At 35.2% G+C, this 18,008-nt stretch overlaps 7 protein-coding genes and 1 non-coding gene across 8 annotated transcripts; 5 read left to right on the top strand and 3 right to left on the bottom strand.

The window, feature by feature from the left end:
* Positions 1-223: 223 nt before the first annotated feature.
* On the bottom strand, positions 224-2,122 carry JEM1 (Jem1p; the record flags this gene model as incomplete). The annotated part of the gene is made up of 1 exon (XM_022818468.1): positions 224-2,122. One exon carries the CDS (start codon positions 2,120-2,122, stop codon positions 224-226), a length of 1,899 nt encoding a protein of 632 aa, XP_022675133.1.
* A 1,475-nt stretch (positions 2,123-3,597) lies between these two features.
* Positions 3,598-4,890, top strand: KLMA_20823 (uncharacterized protein; the record flags this gene model as incomplete). Its single annotated transcript, XM_022818469.1, has 1 exon — positions 3,598-4,890. The coding sequence occupies one exon, from the start codon at positions 3,598-3,600 to the stop codon at positions 4,888-4,890; it is 1,293 nt and encodes a 430-aa protein (XP_022675134.1).
* A 779-nt stretch (positions 4,891-5,669) lies between these two features.
* KLMA_R228 lies at positions 5,670-5,787 on the top strand. Its single transcript has 2 exons — positions 5,670-5,707; positions 5,744-5,787. It is a non-coding gene; the product is annotated as a tRNA-Leu (tRNA).
* Positions 5,788-5,989: 202 nt separating this feature from the next.
* On the bottom strand, positions 5,990-6,604 carry SCP1 (Scp1p; the record flags this gene model as incomplete). Its single annotated transcript, XM_022818470.1, has 1 exon — positions 5,990-6,604. One exon carries the CDS (start codon positions 6,602-6,604, stop codon positions 5,990-5,992), a length of 615 nt encoding a protein of 204 aa, XP_022675135.1.
* A 636-nt stretch (positions 6,605-7,240) lies between these two features.
* On the top strand, positions 7,241-9,604 carry KHA1 (Kha1p; the record flags this gene model as incomplete). Its single annotated transcript, XM_022818471.1, has 1 exon — positions 7,241-9,604. One exon carries the CDS (start codon positions 7,241-7,243, stop codon positions 9,602-9,604), a length of 2,364 nt encoding a protein of 787 aa, XP_022675136.1.
* A 729-nt stretch (positions 9,605-10,333) lies between these two features.
* On the bottom strand, positions 10,334-11,866 carry FEN2 (pantothenate transporter FEN2; the record flags this gene model as incomplete). Its single annotated transcript, XM_022818472.1, has 1 exon — positions 10,334-11,866. The coding sequence occupies one exon, from the start codon at positions 11,864-11,866 to the stop codon at positions 10,334-10,336; it is 1,533 nt and encodes a 510-aa protein (XP_022675137.1).
* A 1,014-nt stretch (positions 11,867-12,880) lies between these two features.
* On the top strand, positions 12,881-14,554 carry AMD2 (putative amidase; the record flags this gene model as incomplete). The annotated part of the gene is made up of 1 exon (XM_022818475.1): positions 12,881-14,554. The coding sequence occupies one exon, from the start codon at positions 12,881-12,883 to the stop codon at positions 14,552-14,554; it is 1,674 nt and encodes a 557-aa protein (XP_022675138.1).
* A 1,197-nt stretch (positions 14,555-15,751) lies between these two features.
* MRS6 (GTPase-activating protein MRS6) lies at positions 15,752-17,587 on the top strand (the record flags this gene model as incomplete). The annotated part of the gene is made up of 1 exon (XM_022818476.1): positions 15,752-17,587. The coding sequence occupies one exon, from the start codon at positions 15,752-15,754 to the stop codon at positions 17,585-17,587; it is 1,836 nt and encodes a 611-aa protein (XP_022675139.1).
* Between the last annotated feature and the right edge of the window lie 421 nt (positions 17,588-18,008).

An 18,008-nucleotide genomic window follows, 5' to 3' on the forward strand; every position in this document is an offset into this window, starting at 1 on the left:
GATGTTGTTGTATAATTCCCTATGACTCTTACTCAGTCACTAGTCGATTAAGTATGAAAGAATAGTCAAATATATATTTACACTTCTTTTTCTTTATTTCGATTATTGAATCACTTGATGTTCAAGAACTTTTGTCAATTTAGGCAATTCAGATATTGAGTAAAAATACAGATGGTTCGCTATATAGATTTTAAATCTTTTCATGACATAGTTCTACAATCCATCAGTGGTTGGGCTTTTTCCTCTGAAATCTCCCTGTTTTACCAAAATTATTGAAGCCGCCATGGCCACCATGGCTACGGAATCCTTGATTTCCGTATACATTTCCTCTGGAAGATTTTGCATCGTCATATTTTTTGCGTTTATCTTCATCGCTTAGGATTTCATATGCTTCATTGATCTCGGCCATTTTCGCTTCGTTTTTCTCTCTTTCCTCTTGATTCATTTTCTTTTGTTTGTCAGGATGGAATTTTTTAGTTAACTGCAAATACGAACGTCTAATGTCCTTTGTTGTGGCACCCTTCTCTATACCAAGTATTTTGTAATAATCTTTATCAGTTTTTATGTTGGGCTCAACAAATTGCTGTTGTCTCTGGTGTTGTTGGTATTGATGGAATTGTTGTTGTTGTTGGTTTCCGAACATTTGTTCAAAAATTCTTTGCTGTTGTTGTTTTTGATGATTTTGAATACTATTATAAGTCCTAACAACAGAGTTTGCTAAGTTTTTAATGAAGTTTAATGGAGACTCTGATAGCTTATGATCTTGTACAAATTTGACTAGTACTGCCCAATGATCCACAGTATTAATATCTGACTTTTTCCTTTCTAACGACGTCAACTTTTGACTAACTGAATGCAGTAAATTTATCGATAGGTGAGGGTACGTATCATACAATGCTGTTAATAGTTCTTTTAGTGTATTGGGCGATTCAAATTTCTTAAAGTATGCTTTTAGCTTCTCTATTTCTCCTGGAGTCAAACTTTCCTTCATGGCATTATAACAATATTTTGATGCTTTCTTTGAAGACGACTGCATATCTAAAGCTTCACATATAACAACATTAAGATATATCAAGAAATCTGTATGTGTGTCTACGGAGTCGTAATGCCAAGTTTTATTGCTTAAAGGACGGGATTCCAATATTTGTTTGATTTTTTCATCATGATACTTGACGAGAATTTCGTAGTTTTTCAAGTTGTTTCCATACTTTGCAATAACTGACCTCTTGTTATCCAACAAAAAGTTAGTTGCTCTACTCCAATCTGTAGTGTATGACATATAATCCTCTATATCGATCATTTTTGATGGAGGAGGAAGATTTTTAGAGATTTGGTTCCAGACCTTCATGAGATATTTGCAAGGTTGATAATCCATATCAAGATTTAGGCATTTTCTTAAGGTTACCTGGGATTGAGTATTCAATATGAATAGTTGCATAGTAGCTAATTCGTCATACAATGCAAGTCTATTGTTTAGTTCTATTTTATTTCCGAATTTATCCAAAAGTGTTTGAAGGTTTTCTACAGCTTTATGCGCAACATTCAAATCAATGATATCAGCCAATTGATCCAAGAGAAAATCATTGTATAAAACTCGAAGTTTAAATGCATACGGTGAGATTTTAAATGCTTCTTCAAATTGTTCGTTTAACAACTTTGACGATTCTGCATTTCCTATATGTGTTGTTATTGATTCGATTAATTGGTGGAATCTCTCTTGCATCAGCTTTGATTCACCTTCTTTCACTTTATCCCACTCCCCATATTTCTTATATAGCTCGTTCAATCTTTCCAGGGATAAATCTTCATATGCCGTGTTATTAGAAAGCAACACTTCTCTAAATGACTTCATTGCTTGATGGTCCTGCCCAATTGAGAGATATATAATTCCGAGATTATAATTGATCTTATTAATTATTTGATCCCATTCCTTACCATGACAATAAGTTGATATTTGCGGCAATAATGATTGGTAGTCATCAATAGAATCACGGCTGAACTTTTGGGAGTCTATGATATCTGTTACCCGAGTAATATCACATATTGATTGATGGTCGGCTCCAGTAACAACACCAGTTAGGATAAAGATACAAAATGTGGTAAATGCTGTCCAATATGCCATTCAGTTCCTTGATATTGTTGAGTCTCAATCCCAAACTACCTCAGAATACCAATAATTTACTCAGAAAAGGATATAGTCAGGTAAGTTTTGTACTTTATTATTCTTCACGAAAGTCTCTTTCTTTTAAGGTATTGAATACTTTAAAACAATGTCTGTGCACAAATCAGAAAAGTATTGGAATTTATTTTACTGTGAGAATGAAAGCCAGCTTTTAGCTATTCTCAAGGGTTAAGTGTATTCTAGAAAAGTTTCATCTACTTGATGCTAACAAAAATAAAGGAAAATTACCTTTAGATTAATTCTCACGTCGAACATATTCATTGTTAATAGACTAAAAATGACAAGCTGTTAAGATTTTGTTCCAGCATAGAAAAACAAATTAAATTAAACTCGATTTGGGAATTTTGATTTATAGGTACAAGGTTTCAGTAGATATTTGAAAAGCTCTGGAAGGCTGTATTCTATATCGAGAGGTCAGAGGTTTTGGTAGGTATTCATTAACAAATCAATGCTATATATAAAGCAATATGCATATTAATCTTTGTAAACCTTTTTTAAAGTCATTATCTATTTAGATTTCTGCCTCTTTTTACCTTTTAACTGCAGGCTTTTTATCTAAGATGATTGATTAATTACGTTTCCGAATGTAATTATGTATATTAGGTTTTAAATGTATAAACGTGCATATCTTTAGAGGAAGAAAGCTAAAAATTCTCAAGATGTTTTGTTAGCTTATCGTTGAACAGGTTATCATATTGAAGATTCATGATTCTAATTCTTTAGAACCCCTTCAGTCAAAGAATCGTTGATGCTTAAACTACAACGGGGTACATGGCTTTAGTACAGGAATACGTATGCCTACATAGTCGTAGTTATATCTTACAGAAATAATGATGGCAGACTGTAGTATGACTTTACTAAACGCCATAAAAGACAAGAGCCCGTTGTGGCGGTTCAGACAATAATATACTGTGGTTCTCCTCTACGCCGAACCTTCTCTCGGTATATGACATACATGTGGGCACCTTTCATTTTTTTCCATCAGATTCAATCTTATTTTTTCCATAGCACTCGAGTTAAATTGAGCCGATAAGCATTTCTGCCTCTTTTTTTCCTTACATATATAAAACAAAAAGTAAAGCGACTCACACAAATAATTGAGGATTTTAAATGTTTCGCCTTTCTTTTGTCAGGATGGCAAGGGGTTATTCTTACATTTACATTCAAGATCATAACGATATTAGAAGGTTTGACGTATTTCATATTTACACCCATCAGGTCTAAACAAGCTCCTTGTATACCGCGACATAGTTATAGAAATTCTGCGTGTTACGTCTGGAGACTTTTGTGCGCTCAATCTAAGGCTTTATTATAAAGAAAAGAAGGTAGAACCTAAAGGTTGTTTTACTCTCTATTAATCATCATTTGTTGTATCCAAAGTATAAAGTACAACTATATCGACATACTTTTTTTTAATGGTAGGCCCGTCTGTAACGGAACAAACAGGTTTATCGTTTTCTCATTTAAGTTATTTGACATTTGAATCTGTTTTACAGGTTGTCATTATTTCATTCGCCGGTTTCTGGTGTGCTTACACTGGTTTACTACCGAAACAGGGACAAAAGATCATATCCTTAATCAATGTGGATCTCTTCACTCCATGTTTGATTTTTAGCAAGTTAGCTAAGTCTTTATCTTTAGCTAAGATTTTGGAGATTGCCATTATTCCGTTATTTTATGCTTTAACAACAGGTATTTCCTTCCTCTCTGGTAAGTTTTTATCTTACGCCTTAGGATTGGATGTTGATGAAAGTAACTTTGTCATTGCTAACTCGATTTTTGGTAACTCGAACTCGTTGCCTGTATCCCTAACTCTATCTTTAGCCTATACTTTGCCAGACTTGACTTGGGATCAAATCCCGGATGATAATAGGGATAACGTCGCTTCTAGAGGTATTTTGTATCTATTAATTTTCCAACAAATCGGGCAAGTATTGAGATGGTCTTGGGGCTATAATAAATTAATGAGATGGTCGGAAAACTCAGTTCATCATACTAATAGATTGTCTTCTCAACTAGAATCTCAAGAGTCTTTAGGTGCATCTAATAATACTTCGGGCATAGATCTTCAAAGTGGAAGTTCATCGAATAACGAGGAAATCAACCTACGTGATAGCCCCTACTATGTGGGCACTTTCACAAAGATAAAACAGCAACTCCTGTTCTATGTGTCAAAATTCATATCATATATGAACCCTCCTTTGTATGCCATGTTGTTTTCAGTTATTGTTGCATCTATTCCCCCATTGCAACATGAATTTTTCAATGATGGTGGATTCATAAATAATACTTTATCGCAAGCTATTAGTGAAATGGGATCCGTTTCCATTCCTTTGATTCTTATTGTTCTAGGTTCGAATCTATATCCTTCTGGTGAAACAGCTGCACTAACTAAAAACCACAATAAATTGGTTTTCGCCTCCATTATGGGCCGAATGGTTCTACCTTCATGTTTCATCCTACCTATCATTGCAGGTTGTGTTAAATTCATCAAGGTAAGTATTTTGGACGATCCTATCTTTTTGGTTGTTGGATTCATCTTGACAGTTTCTCCCCCTGCTATTCAGCTTACCCAAATCACTCAGTTGAACGAGTTCTTCGAAGCAGAAATGGCCAGGGTCTTGTTTTGGGGTTATGTCGTTCTCACACTACCAATTTCTATCATTATTGTCACAGCAGCTATCACAGTCTTACAATGGGCTCGTTAAACCAGCCTTTTTTGCATGAGGATCCTGGTTGAATTCCTCTTTATGTTTTTTTTTACTGTATCTTCTCGTGTCTAACCCCATATATAAATTAACAGTTACTTGATGAGTGTTTTTTAACGCATTATCATTTCTAGAAGAACTCTTATAACAACATCGCCTATCTCTAAAAAGATATCTTACTTAAGTTAATTGATATGAGATCCGATTTCATCACATAAAACTCATCCCCATATCTGCAACACAATTTCATTATATATATATGATAAATAACTAATATCAATATTACAGTCTTGTAGCATTATTTTCTATGATTTCTTCTCAATGTCAATATTGTCTGGATATACTACAATCATTACGTATATGGAGAATTTAAGTCACACATTCTAAATTAAGTACTTTATTATATCTTTACTGCACCCAAAATTCAATCAATTTCAAGTAATACACTAATCTTGTTGAAATGGCATGGTCAGGTAACCGGAAATGTAATAGGCGGTTAAATATCAAGATGATACACAAGGATTGTTTCGAGATAAAACATCAGTAACAATCTGAATTATTATATAAGGAGTCAGTAGAGCTGAACAAGGATGGTCAATACATTCATGCCTGATCTCTAGGTGTACCAACATACACTATTAGATATATAGATAATAAACGCTATGGATTCATCAAATACCGAAGATCTTGAAATAACAACAAGTGAGTGGAATAACCAAGATCACCCACAAATCTAGAGTTATGGGTTTGATTCAGACACTAGGAAGAACAATCAAGTAGGTTGTGTGGCCGAGCGGTCTAAGGCGCCTGATTCAAGATATGAAAATTTCTTAACCAGTTAAAACTGGGAATCCTCAGGTATCGTAAGATGCAAGAGTTCGAATCTCTTCGCAACCATTTTTTTGGAGAAATTTTCCCCTAAAAACTGAATAAGACACACTTGCAGCTGTTTGTTGCAGTTTTCAAGGATAACTCTCGAAGGGTATTATTAGCGGTGTGTAAACATAACTAAACCCTGTATGGTATAACATATATATTAACAAACATCGTATCTAAACTAAACTAGACATTTTTCTTACTGCCCTTTACATAAGTATTATTATTGATTCATAGTAATGTCTCTCTTATGACCAAAAACAACACCCTCCGTAGATTGGTTAGCTCCTTTCATGTATCCATATTCAATAGTACTCCAACCAGTGTTCTTCAAATGTGATGGTTTATCCTTTACGGGTGGTCTTGGTCTCTTCGTAGATAACTGCGGTCCGATCACTGGAAAAATATCTGGGTGCTTTGTATTAGCGTATCTAGATAAAGATTTCAATGTTTGATAGACTATAGCGGGGTCTTTCTCTTCGTATAGATCTACAGTTTGGAACAATTCGTCCTCCGGAACTCCGTATTGCCTTGCAAATTGAAGAAACATAGCAATCTGTTCCATTTGAACAAATGAAATTGATGAATTCTTCCATTTTATCAAATTGACCTTTCCGGTGTCAGCCTCGGATAAAGTATTTGCGAGTTTGCATAATACTGTACCATCTTTGAGAGATTCTGTGAGGCGGCCTTGAGGTTCAGGTTCCCCTATTACCTTGAATATCCATGATTTGATCTCTTCAATGTCTTTGTTGTTAAATTTCTTACTTCTCAGTTCCTTAAGGTCTTCATCTAACGAAGTAACATCAGCCTTGATGCCATATACACCGTAACTCATATCTCCTGTTTTTATATACTATTTCTACCACCAGAGTAATGATATATCATCTGCTCATCTCTGCTCTTATAATTCTTTAATATATTTTAAGAAATGAGGAGATACCTTATAGTGTTTATGTTGTAACTAATATCTGGATGCTATTTTTTTCGTGCTTCAAGCAGCAGAAAGAATAAAATATTTATTTAATCGACGAAAGCTACGGTGCGAATTTAACTGGTATTAGAGTTAATTACATTAATTGGTATTTACTGTCATAGTGATAAGAAGGAAATAAGTTATAACATTCTTGTCAATTGTACATGAAAGGTATTATTATTATTTTCGAACTAGCTGCCATATATTCAGTAAGCATTTTTAAGTTCAATGTGTTTTTTTTTTGTTAAAAGGATAATAATAATCCCATGCACTTCTTTTTAAATACTAAATAATCGTAAATATGTGAGGGGGGTCAGAAAAAAAAAAAAAAAAAAAAAAAAAAGTGTATTAATTTTTAGTATAACAGCAGGCTGAGTCTTAAGAGGATTAAATATCAAACATATATATGTTCAAGCCAACACACGTATTTTGTCTACGTGGCATAAACTCAAATTAAACTTTTACATATATTTGTGCAAAAAGGTTCAGCAATAATTAATGGCAAATCATATTGGTGGTATAATTTCGGGGGTGAATCCTTTTGTGTTCAACTCTTCTTCGCCTGTGACCATCTTCCTTATTCAAGCAGCGATAATATTAGTTCTCGCAAATGGTCTTCATGTCTTTATATCAAAACTAAGGCAGCCAAAAGTCATTTCTGAGGTGATTGCAGGAATTATTTTAGGGCCAACTGTATTTGGGCAAATCCCACACTATACGAAGACATTATTCCCAAAAGAGTCCGTGACTGGTTTGAACCTTGTTGCTAACTTCGGGATTATTCTATTCATGTTCTTCTTGGGCATGGAAGTGGATGTTACATTTGTCAAGAAAAACGCTAAAGCTGCAATATCTATTGGTTTGGGAACCTTGATTGTACCATTCGGATTTGGTTGTTTATTTGCTTTGCCATTATACAACACATACATGGATAATAATGATACAAAATTTAAGGTTTTCATGGTTTTCATTGCAGTTTCTTTGTCTGTCACAGCATTTCCGGTTCTCTGTCGTATATTGACGGAACTACGTTTGGTGAAAGAAAAAGTGGGTGTTATCGTTTTGACATCTGGAACAATTAATGACGTCTTTGGGTGGATTCTTTTGGCTCTATGTATAATTCTATCGAATTCGCAGTCAAATCCTGTTAATGTTGTGTACATCCTTTTGTGTACATTTGGATGGTTTCTGTTCTGCTGTTATCCTGTCAGACTAACATTGAAATGGATATTAAATAGATTCCATGAGTTTGAAAGAGACAGTCCATCCACACTGGCCACTATGTTGGTATTGGTTATAGTGCTACTAAGTGCATATTTTACAGATATAATTGGGGTACATCCAATTTTTGGTGCTTTCATTGCAGGCATAGTAATACCAAGGGAACATAACTTTGTTTCGAAACTAACCGCACGTATGGAAGATATTCCAAATTTATTGATGATACCTATATACTTTACAATTGCAGGCTTAAACGTTGATTTAACCCTTCTAAATACAGGAAAGGATTGGGGTTATACTTTTGCAAGTATCGGGATAGCAGTGTCTACAAAAGTCGTGTCAGGCTCATTACTATCGAAAGTCAATGGGCTTCGCTGGAGAGAATCTTTGGCTGTTGGTGTACTAATGTCATGTAAAGGTATTGTTGAAATTGTTGTCTTAACAACTGGTTTGAATGCAGGAATTATTACAAAAAAAGTCTATGCTATGTTTATTTTTATGGCTTTGATATCAACTTTCATCACGACCCCTCTCACACTTTGGATTTTCCCAGATCATTATAGGAATGAATTAAGAAAGCAACAAAACAATAATAATGAAGAGAATAGAAATGTTAAGCTAAAAACAGCTGCGGATCTGAAAAATATCCACTTTTCTTCTTTGGAGTTAGTTTTGAATAACTCAAAATCAGTAGGGCTCACTCTCTGGTTTTTGAAATCGATCAGCACTGGAAAGCTTGAATGGGCAGAATCGAGAGACTCAGATCAAGAAGATTCTGATTCTAAAGATTTGAGAAAGCTTCCATCCATTGACACAGAAGCATTGACCGTTGTATCGGACGATGATGATAATACACCATTACTTATCAACGCCAAACATTTAAAACTCATGTCTGACAGAACAGCAGAGATTCTCGAGTTGACAAGTTTACATAATTCAAAAAATGCAGGTGATAATGGCCTTGAAATGCTTCGGGTTTTTTGTACATTATTTGGATTGAACTTTACAGGTGAAATGCTCTTTTCTTCCCTGGCCGAAAAAATTGGGTACATAGGAAAGATACCAGTTGGTCTTCATGATGCTCTTTTATTGCCACTCAATTACCCATCGGTAGATCAGAATGATGCAATGCGCAGTATTTTATCATTTAATGATCTACCAGATGACTTTTTCAGTGCTCTCTCTCCAAAGATATCATCTTCTTTGATTTTACTTTTTGGTCCCGTTACTCATCAACAACATGATAAAGTCATCATATACTTGTTGAACCCAGTTTTAACATCTTCTGATTACCTTGCTCTTTTCCTCTGTTTTGTAATTGGATCTACTTCGAATACAATAAGGATTATAGCAACAGCGGATAACTTGAGCAATGTTACTACTTTGAGGAGCATGCTTCATCCCTCAGCATTAATTAAGTTAGAAGTAACCACAAAGTGCTATGACTCTCATGACTCGGCTATCTCAAGCACAGATATCTTTTCAGATTTGAGTCTTGACGAAAAAACGTGTGTGATACTACCACAGTCATCTATTGAAACCTCATGTATGGATGAGTGTTCTAAAGCTCTTGTGACGAAGGCAACTGCAACTAACTCTACGGTTTTAGTCTGTCATAGTTATACCTCTGCCAAAGAGTAAAACATTATGATGGAAGTTGCAATTGTAACAAATCCAAAGATAATTGCGTACTACTGTCTTCTCTCGTTGTTTACAAACAATAAGTATTTGGTATGAATTAGGTACTTAATATTACTAATCAGACGCTAAATTTTAATCACACTATAATATAAGGTTCTCCAGTTCTATCAATTAATGTATATATCCAGTTTTTTTTTTTTCCCTTTTCGCATAATGTATCTTATCCTTTTAATTTATATAACATACATAGAATAAGTATAATTATGCAAGTTGAACTTCACATCAAAAAAAAAAAAAAAATTGTTATAATATCATTATATTTACATAGAAAACGATAGAGATAAAATAACGTCATCCAACGAGCTGTCCTGTAAAATGATTTTTGACAACTTATGCCGCTAAAAAGTATAATCGACATCCTTAATTATGATTATAACTTATTTAACTTTGCATTTGGTATGCCTTAAATCTTAAAGCAGGTTAGAAGAAATGAAACGATTACAATTTGTTGAACAGAAACTTATTCCCTGCTACCATACAGCGACTATGAACTGCTTTTGAACAGATCTGCAGCAAATATTCTACCAGAATAACTATTCCAAACACTCAATTTGAATTATGTGGTGTCTGATTACAAAATCCGATAGTATTTTAATAGTTAAGACATGTTATTTATGTTTTATTCGTTATATCAAAGTTGGATATAGGCAGTATGTTATATGCTGAAAACTAATCGTTAATTGACTCCTTCTGACAAACTGTCACGTTTGGAAGTTTTTTCTGGGAAAGATCCTGATCTGAATCGTACAAAACTGATACGTTTCCCTGCTTCCCTACTTTATTCCCTGATGGTATAGATTCCTCATCTGAAGAAGTACTACTGGTACTTTTTTCTTCTCTACTTTGTAAGTATCTGATAACTACTGCCACACCTGCTGCAGATATAGTTGTACCTAGCATCGCATAGCAACCTTTTTTAAATTTAGGGGTTGTTGTTGCACCGTAAAATAGAATGGACCACCATGCATTTACGGCACTTGAAAACATATTCATAGATGCTAAAACGACCGCACGTTCCTCGATATCACTTCTGCAAACGACGTTAGCCCATGCAAAAAATATTGCTTGACCTGCATAAGAGCACCCTGCCAAATATTGAGCAGTGAACATTACTGCATCTTTCATTGGATCCACTAATATCATTATAGATACCACTAACATCATTATGCTTATCATTATCGCAACATGCCAATGCCTTTTACCACCAGTATGGTCAACATAAAGTGCAGAACTATAGGTAGCAGCAATTGCAACAGCATATATACCCATGGGATATTGGTTTCTACTACTGATAGAGTAATTTTTGTATTTCAACCATAATGCAAACAATGAATTGGAACCAAAAGATTCATTTTCACCACCCAGAACCCATAATAAAGAAAATAGCCACCAATGCCATTTTCCTACAACTCTTTTAATTACTGTGAGATCTAGTTTTGTGTCCTTTTTTGGTGGTAATCTCATCTGTGCCATTTGCAACTCTTCTTCAGAAAACAACCAACTACTTTTCATATTGTCTGGCGTGTTTGGGAAGCACAACAAACCATATATGCAAATTGGTATAGTAATTACGAAATCAATAATAAACAACCATCTCCAACCTTCTAGTCCGTGCAATCCATCCATGTTTTTATGAATCGCACTTTGCATAAATCCGGAGAAAATTGATCCAATTAAACCACTGCTAGTGAAAGTCGCACTTCTAGTATTAATTTCTGTTTCTTTGTACCAAGATCCTAGAATTAAATGTGTGCCCGCAAACGTAGAGCTCTCAAAAACTGCTTGGAAAAACCTAATGATATAAAGTTGTTTTACGGATGTGACCTTGTACATTCCGAGAGTAAGTAACCCCCACGAGAACCCGCAGAACGCTAACCAATAACGAGGGGAAGCTCTCAACAAAATAATATTATGGGGTATCATCCCTATAATATAACCAACAACGAAACAAGTGTTCACTGTGTTAAATTCATCACCTTTAAAATTGAGATCTTCTTTCATACCAGAGACATAAGCATTTGATAAGTTTGTCCTATCAACATAATTTATCCAGTAATTCAAGCAAACGTAACTCAAAACGAGAAGATCTATCTTTAATAGTAACCGACTTTCCTCTTTGGATTCTGGTGGCTCACCCCAAAAAAAAGCCTTTATTCTGCTAGGCGTGGACAATTTCCTTGTTGAACCGGAATGACCATACATCCTTACAATATTTTCTATTCAGAAATTTGGCTACTCTATTTTGTTGACCCAAGGTATTACTTATGCATCTCCTTTGATCCAAATTAATAACAATGAGTTCGAGAATCAGTCTGTGGTAAATGAATTCCATGCCTTTAATATACTTCATTGTGACGAGTCTGCGAAGATAAGAAGATCTGATGATTTAACGCAATATTTCCTCTCTAACTAATATCCTTGTTATTGAACTTCATTATCCTCTTTTTTGGTAATTAGATTATTTGCAGTTCGAAGGACCTTAGTCTGATAAGAGGTTGTATATTCAACACTATGTTTATTTTTACATACGATATCATTGATGATACGTATACTCTACTATTCGATCTAATGCTATATCTTAGATTGGACCTCAAAAACTTCCGATAGCAAGTATGTTATCTTAGAAGTTATTTCCTTACCTTCTGAATATGGTTCAACAGTATAACATAGTTATGGAATAATGGTAGTCGTAACGAAGGATACCGCGTATAATCGGGAATCGGGCGCCGCAAGGGGACAAAAATCTAATCGCTGTGCAGCACTCTCGTTGCAAATTTATAGGGAATTATTCAGTGAACAATGGAAATGTCTTGCCGAATTTGAATCAGGGTGGTCGTTAAACGGTTGCCTTTTTTTTTTTTTTATTGCGAACCCTAAATTGTCATTCTTAGATTATTAACATTCGCGGTTATGACAGTCTATTCCTACCCACTTGGTTCATAACTATGGCGTAATAATATGATAAGAATATTTAGAAGAGTTATGCTAGATAACAGTATGTTGGTGAAATCATATTAACCTTTAGAGAACTGTACCTCCGATTGTTTTCAGAAGAATTGAATCTTATTTAAACTCTACAAATTAACATCATACTGAATTCGTATGAATAGTTCTATTATTTATAATGTAACAGCATGTAAAATAATACAGTACCTAATAATATTGTGGAACTTTAGAACAGCATAAACTTTAACGCGAATTATAGATTAATCTGAAATGACAAAGGGTTCGTATCTTGAAATTTCTGTGAATAAAAGACAAGAGCGGGATTCCAAACTCTTCCCAGAATGGCTGATCCCCGAAGATAAATTGCCTGGAGCTGACGTCAAAAATGTTTTGGCATGGCCTGTTACTTCAGGCTTTTTGTCTCTAGAAGAGATTGAGATTACTGAGAGCTCTGCTCGTTTTATTCTAGAGAGCATTAAGAATAGAAAGTGGACAGCTTATCAAGTTGCATTGGCATTTTGCCATAGGGCAAGTATTGCACATCAGCTGGTGAATTGTTTGTCAGAAGTATTCTTTGCAGAGGGTTTGGCCCAAGCAAAAGAATTGGATGCCTACTATGAAGAAACTGGTGAGTTGAAGGGACCAATGCACGGCTTACCAATCTCTTTGAAAGATAATTTGAATGTTATTGGCCAACAAACTACTTTGGGATTTGCTGGATTTTGTAATAACCCCGAAAAGTTCACCTATGACTCAAGTTTGGTTAGTATACTCAGAAGAATGGGAGCAGTCTTTTGTTTTAAAACTAATGTTCCAACAGCTATGATGATGCCAGAAACTATTAACCATGTATTTGGGGAGACTTCTAATCCATTCAACCGCAACCTAACATGTGGGGGTAGCTCTGGTGGGGAGTCAGCACTTGGTGCATTACTTGGGAATTGTTATCTGGGTATTGGTTCAGATATTGGAGGATCTTTAAGAATTCCTGCATCTATGCAGAATTTATTTACCTTAAGACCAACTTTTGGAAGGTTCCCAACATTTGGAGCGAGATCAGGTTTACCAGGCCTTGAGTCCGTTAATAGTGTCAACGGACCAATTAGTACCAACTTAGATAACTTGGAGTTTTACTGTAAGACGGTTGTTAATGAAGGCAAGCCTTGGATGCACGATCCAAAATGCTACGAGATTCCATGGAAAGAAGTTACTTTGCCAAAGAAGTTAACATTTGCGGTAATGAAAGATGATGGTTATGTAAAACCCTACCCGGGTGTCGTCCGTGGTTTAGAATCCGTTATTAGTAAACTGGAGAAAGAAGGCCATGAGGTGATTGAATGGAATCCATTAAACCATGATCGTTTGAACGAGATCCTACTTCAGATGTTTGTTAGTGACGGTGGCATCCATTGCAAAGAATACGCGGGTCTAACTGACGAACCTTTCTTCCCTTATATGGAACCATACGGCACAGTCAAAGAAATGGGTGTTTCAGAGTTATGGGATTTACAAAGCGAGCGCACAATGCTATGTAAACAATATTTGGAAGCTTGGAATACCACTGCTTCTAAGACGAAGTCTGGAGAGCCTATTGATGCTATATTATTACCAGTAACTCCATATTCTGGTGCCAAAAAAGGAACATTCAGGTACTGCGGCTACACATCCGTCTTCAACGCTTTGGACTGGCCGGCAGGTGTAGTCCCAGTTACCACAGCTGATAAGACTGTAGACTCAAAACCAGATTGCTATGTTCCTAGAAATGAGATGGATAAAACAACATTCGACGAATTTGACCCTGACATGGTGGATGGTGGACCAGTCAGCATTCAGGTCGTTTGCAAGAAAGCCCAAGACGAGAAGGTCGTTAGTCTCATGAGACACATATCTGAGATAATTGGAACAATAAACTACTGGACAACAAAATCGGCTTTGAAAGATTAGAATGCTTAAAATAAAAGTAAATGATATACATATAGGCAGGCATGTTATACTCAAACGAAGAGTTTTTTTTTTTTTTTTTTTTTTCAAAAAATAAAAAAATTTAACTTTCCGATAGGGGAGCTACGAACGGCGAACGATCCTTCTCACTTTGACAGTGCAAAAAAAAAAAAAAAAAAAAAAAAAAAATACTATCTTTCTCATTATAAGAATGCTAATATTACTCTTTAAACTGCAAAATATGTAGGTTTCTCTTACATTTTAGGGTGTTACACTGTTCCAATCTATATAGACAGCAGAAATCTCAACACCAACTATCTAAAACTGTATTTAATTATATAATATACAGGCATGCATGATTAATTTAGAAACCGCATTCAGAACATAAAAAAAACACTCATCCAAAGGATGGTTATTATATAGTCACGTGGATGATCTTCATCTACAAAAATGAGACAAGAATGCTGGTCAGTATAATCTGATAAGACCTTAGGAATGACACTCAAAATATTGAATTTCATGTTCAAAGCAGTAAGCTCAAATTGAGCCTCTTCATACAGACATAGTGTCTTCGGATTAGCAAGAAACTATTCTCTTCTCACTATTATGATTCATTTTTTTTTCGGCATGTTTTCCGGCGTTGCTTGTCTTGTACAACTAGATTTAGTCAAGGCAATAGAATCAAAGCAGAACTAGAAAATCAATTTTTTTTTTACATTTTTTTACATTTTTTTTTTTTATCTGTGTTGCCAGATAAATAAAATGAACTTAAAAAAATTTAAAAACAACTAAATGCAAGTTATGTCTGTATAAAAATGAACGCTTTAGCACAAAGTAAAGATACGCTACTTTATTTTATATACCTATAAGACAACCCAAAACAGTGGTAAAGGAAATAATCACTACGCTATATCTCATCAGAGGTTTTTGCTCCTAATTTACTCCTAATAGTTTGTTCTTATATTGTTTGTTAGGGTGTCTTCGGCGGTGTCAATTCATTTTCAAATACACTATTGAAAGAGCTTTTTTCTAAACCGTGGTTATAAATTGGACAATCAATACCTACAGTGCCACTATTTGAAGGCGGACTGATCTTCAAAATTCATATCTAGATATCAATTGTTAGGGAGAATTATATTATAAAAAATTAAGGCGGCCTTTAGTTCATTTTTCTAACATATTTGCAATAACAGTAAAATCATGTTGAATGCAGAACGTCGTCCATCAATGGCAGAACGTCGCCCATCTTTTTTCTCTCCAGGACCAGATGGATCTATTCAAGCAAGTCCGTTAGTTGTTCCTCATCTAGCTGGAATTGAGGATCCCCTTCCGGAAACAACGCCCGAAAAAGTTGATGTTGTAATTGCGGGAACAGGTTTAATCGAAAGTATCTTATCTGCAGCATTGGCATGGCAAGGCTCAAGCGTACTTCATATTGATTCTAATAACTATTACGGCGATACATGGGCAACAATGACTATTGACCAGATAAAGAATTGGACGGAAAAGATCAATGAAGAAACAAGTGAACCAAAATTTTACAAGGATGCTAAACTATATGTGTCCGGGTTGGTCGCACAAGGTAAATACAAGTCCAAGAACTTTGGTATTGATTTGAGCCCCAAGATCCTCTTTGCCCAGTCAGATTTGCTCTCAATTTTGATTAAGTCTAGAGTGCATCAATATTTAGAATTCCAATCTCTATCCAATTTTCACACCTTCGAAAATGACAATTTTGAGAAACTAACCAATACAAAGCAAGAAATATTCACAGACCAAACACTTCCATTATTGACTAAACGTAATTTAATGCGATTCATTAAATTTGTTCTAGAGTTCGAGAAAAATACAGATTTATGGGAACCTTATGCAAAAAAACCGCTAGCAAATTTTTTGGTAGATAAATTCAAATTAGAAAAACCTCAAGTCTTTGAACTATTATTTTCTCTAGGGATGTGCCGCAACCTTGACACTAAAACGCCAGAAGGATTGGCTAGAATCAGACGTTTTTTGACCAGTTTTGATGTCTATGGTCCATTTCCAGTTCTATATTCAAAGTATGGTGGCCCAGGTGAACTTTCCCAAGGTTTTTGTAGGTCTGCTGCCGTTGCTGGTGCCACTTACAAATTAAATCATAAACTTGTGTCGTACGACCCTAATTCACAAACAGCATTTTTCGAAGATGGCTCTAGGGCTAGGGTAACGGAAAAGGTTGTCATGTCACCTACTCAACACCCACCTAATAGTGGTAATATCCCTGATCAAAAATATGAAGTTCATAGGCTTACGTGTGTTGTTGAGAAGGATTGCTCACAATGGTTTAGTGAAGGAGAAAATGCAGCGATGGTGGTGTTTCCACCAGACTCGTTGAGTTCTGGAAATCGTGAATCTGTTCAAGTGTTGATCTTAGGCTCTGGAGCAGAAGTTTGCGAGCCAGGTACTTCAGTGTGGTATCTATCAACAATTCAACAGGGTCCGCAGGGAAATTTGGATTTAGATGCCGCACTGGATGCAATGATTACAAGTATATTAAGAGAGTCTTCTGAAATACCTGAGGATGATGACCTTGTAGAAATTGGCGCAAACGGTATTCCATTGGTTAATAGCGTGAAACTGGGAAAATCTTTCAAAGAGCTAATATTCAAAGAGCAAGTTAACTTCATTATGAAGTTATACTATACTCAATACACATCTACCCCTCCATTTGATGTTGTAACTCCCGATCTCTTTGATTTAAACAAATCAAATGAATTTATGCCTGGTGCATCAGATAACGGAATTCTTTACACGCCGTTACCATCGGGAGAAATATCATATGATGAGGTTATTACTGCAGCAAAACTCCTTTATGAAAAGATAGTAGGAAGCGATGATGACTTTTTTGATATTGACTTTGAAAATGATGAACAGGATATCAGAAATAATGCGACAAATATTGGAACATTTGATGAGAATGCAATAGCGGATGATGATGATGATGATATTAGGATGATGGATTCTGAAACAGTTGAATTTGCCGGAGAAATGGAAATATGACGTTTTATCAATCTCTGTATATGGTACTAAAAAACTGCTGATTAATGTGACATTTATTGCGTGAGCGACGGTTTGAATATCTACTCTTGTGAGCATTTCTATCTGGTCCATTTATCGGCTGCTGACGATAGCTGAGATATTTTCAATCTATGTGATTTAGGTATCATCGCTCCCAAAGCGTGTTAACGATTAATTCAGACATTGTGTAATACAATTCTTATATTAAATAGTTATGCGATATCAAAGAGTAATGACTAAGGCTTCTGTTGTTCAATAACTTTATTTTATAAATGATCTAACACAAGCTCCTCTCAGGAATTCGATATATTATCAAATTTGAAAAAGATAAGATATTGCGGTAGGATCTTCGATACTTTGGTTATTATACAGCATATTTGTTCATTGAAGACGGTATTTTTAA

This window comes from Kluyveromyces marxianus, chromosome 2, assembly GCF_001417885.1.
Source record: "Kluyveromyces marxianus DMKU3-1042 DNA, complete genome, chromosome 2".
Classification (NCBI taxonomy): domain Eukaryota; kingdom Fungi; phylum Ascomycota; class Saccharomycetes; order Saccharomycetales; family Saccharomycetaceae; genus Kluyveromyces; species Kluyveromyces marxianus.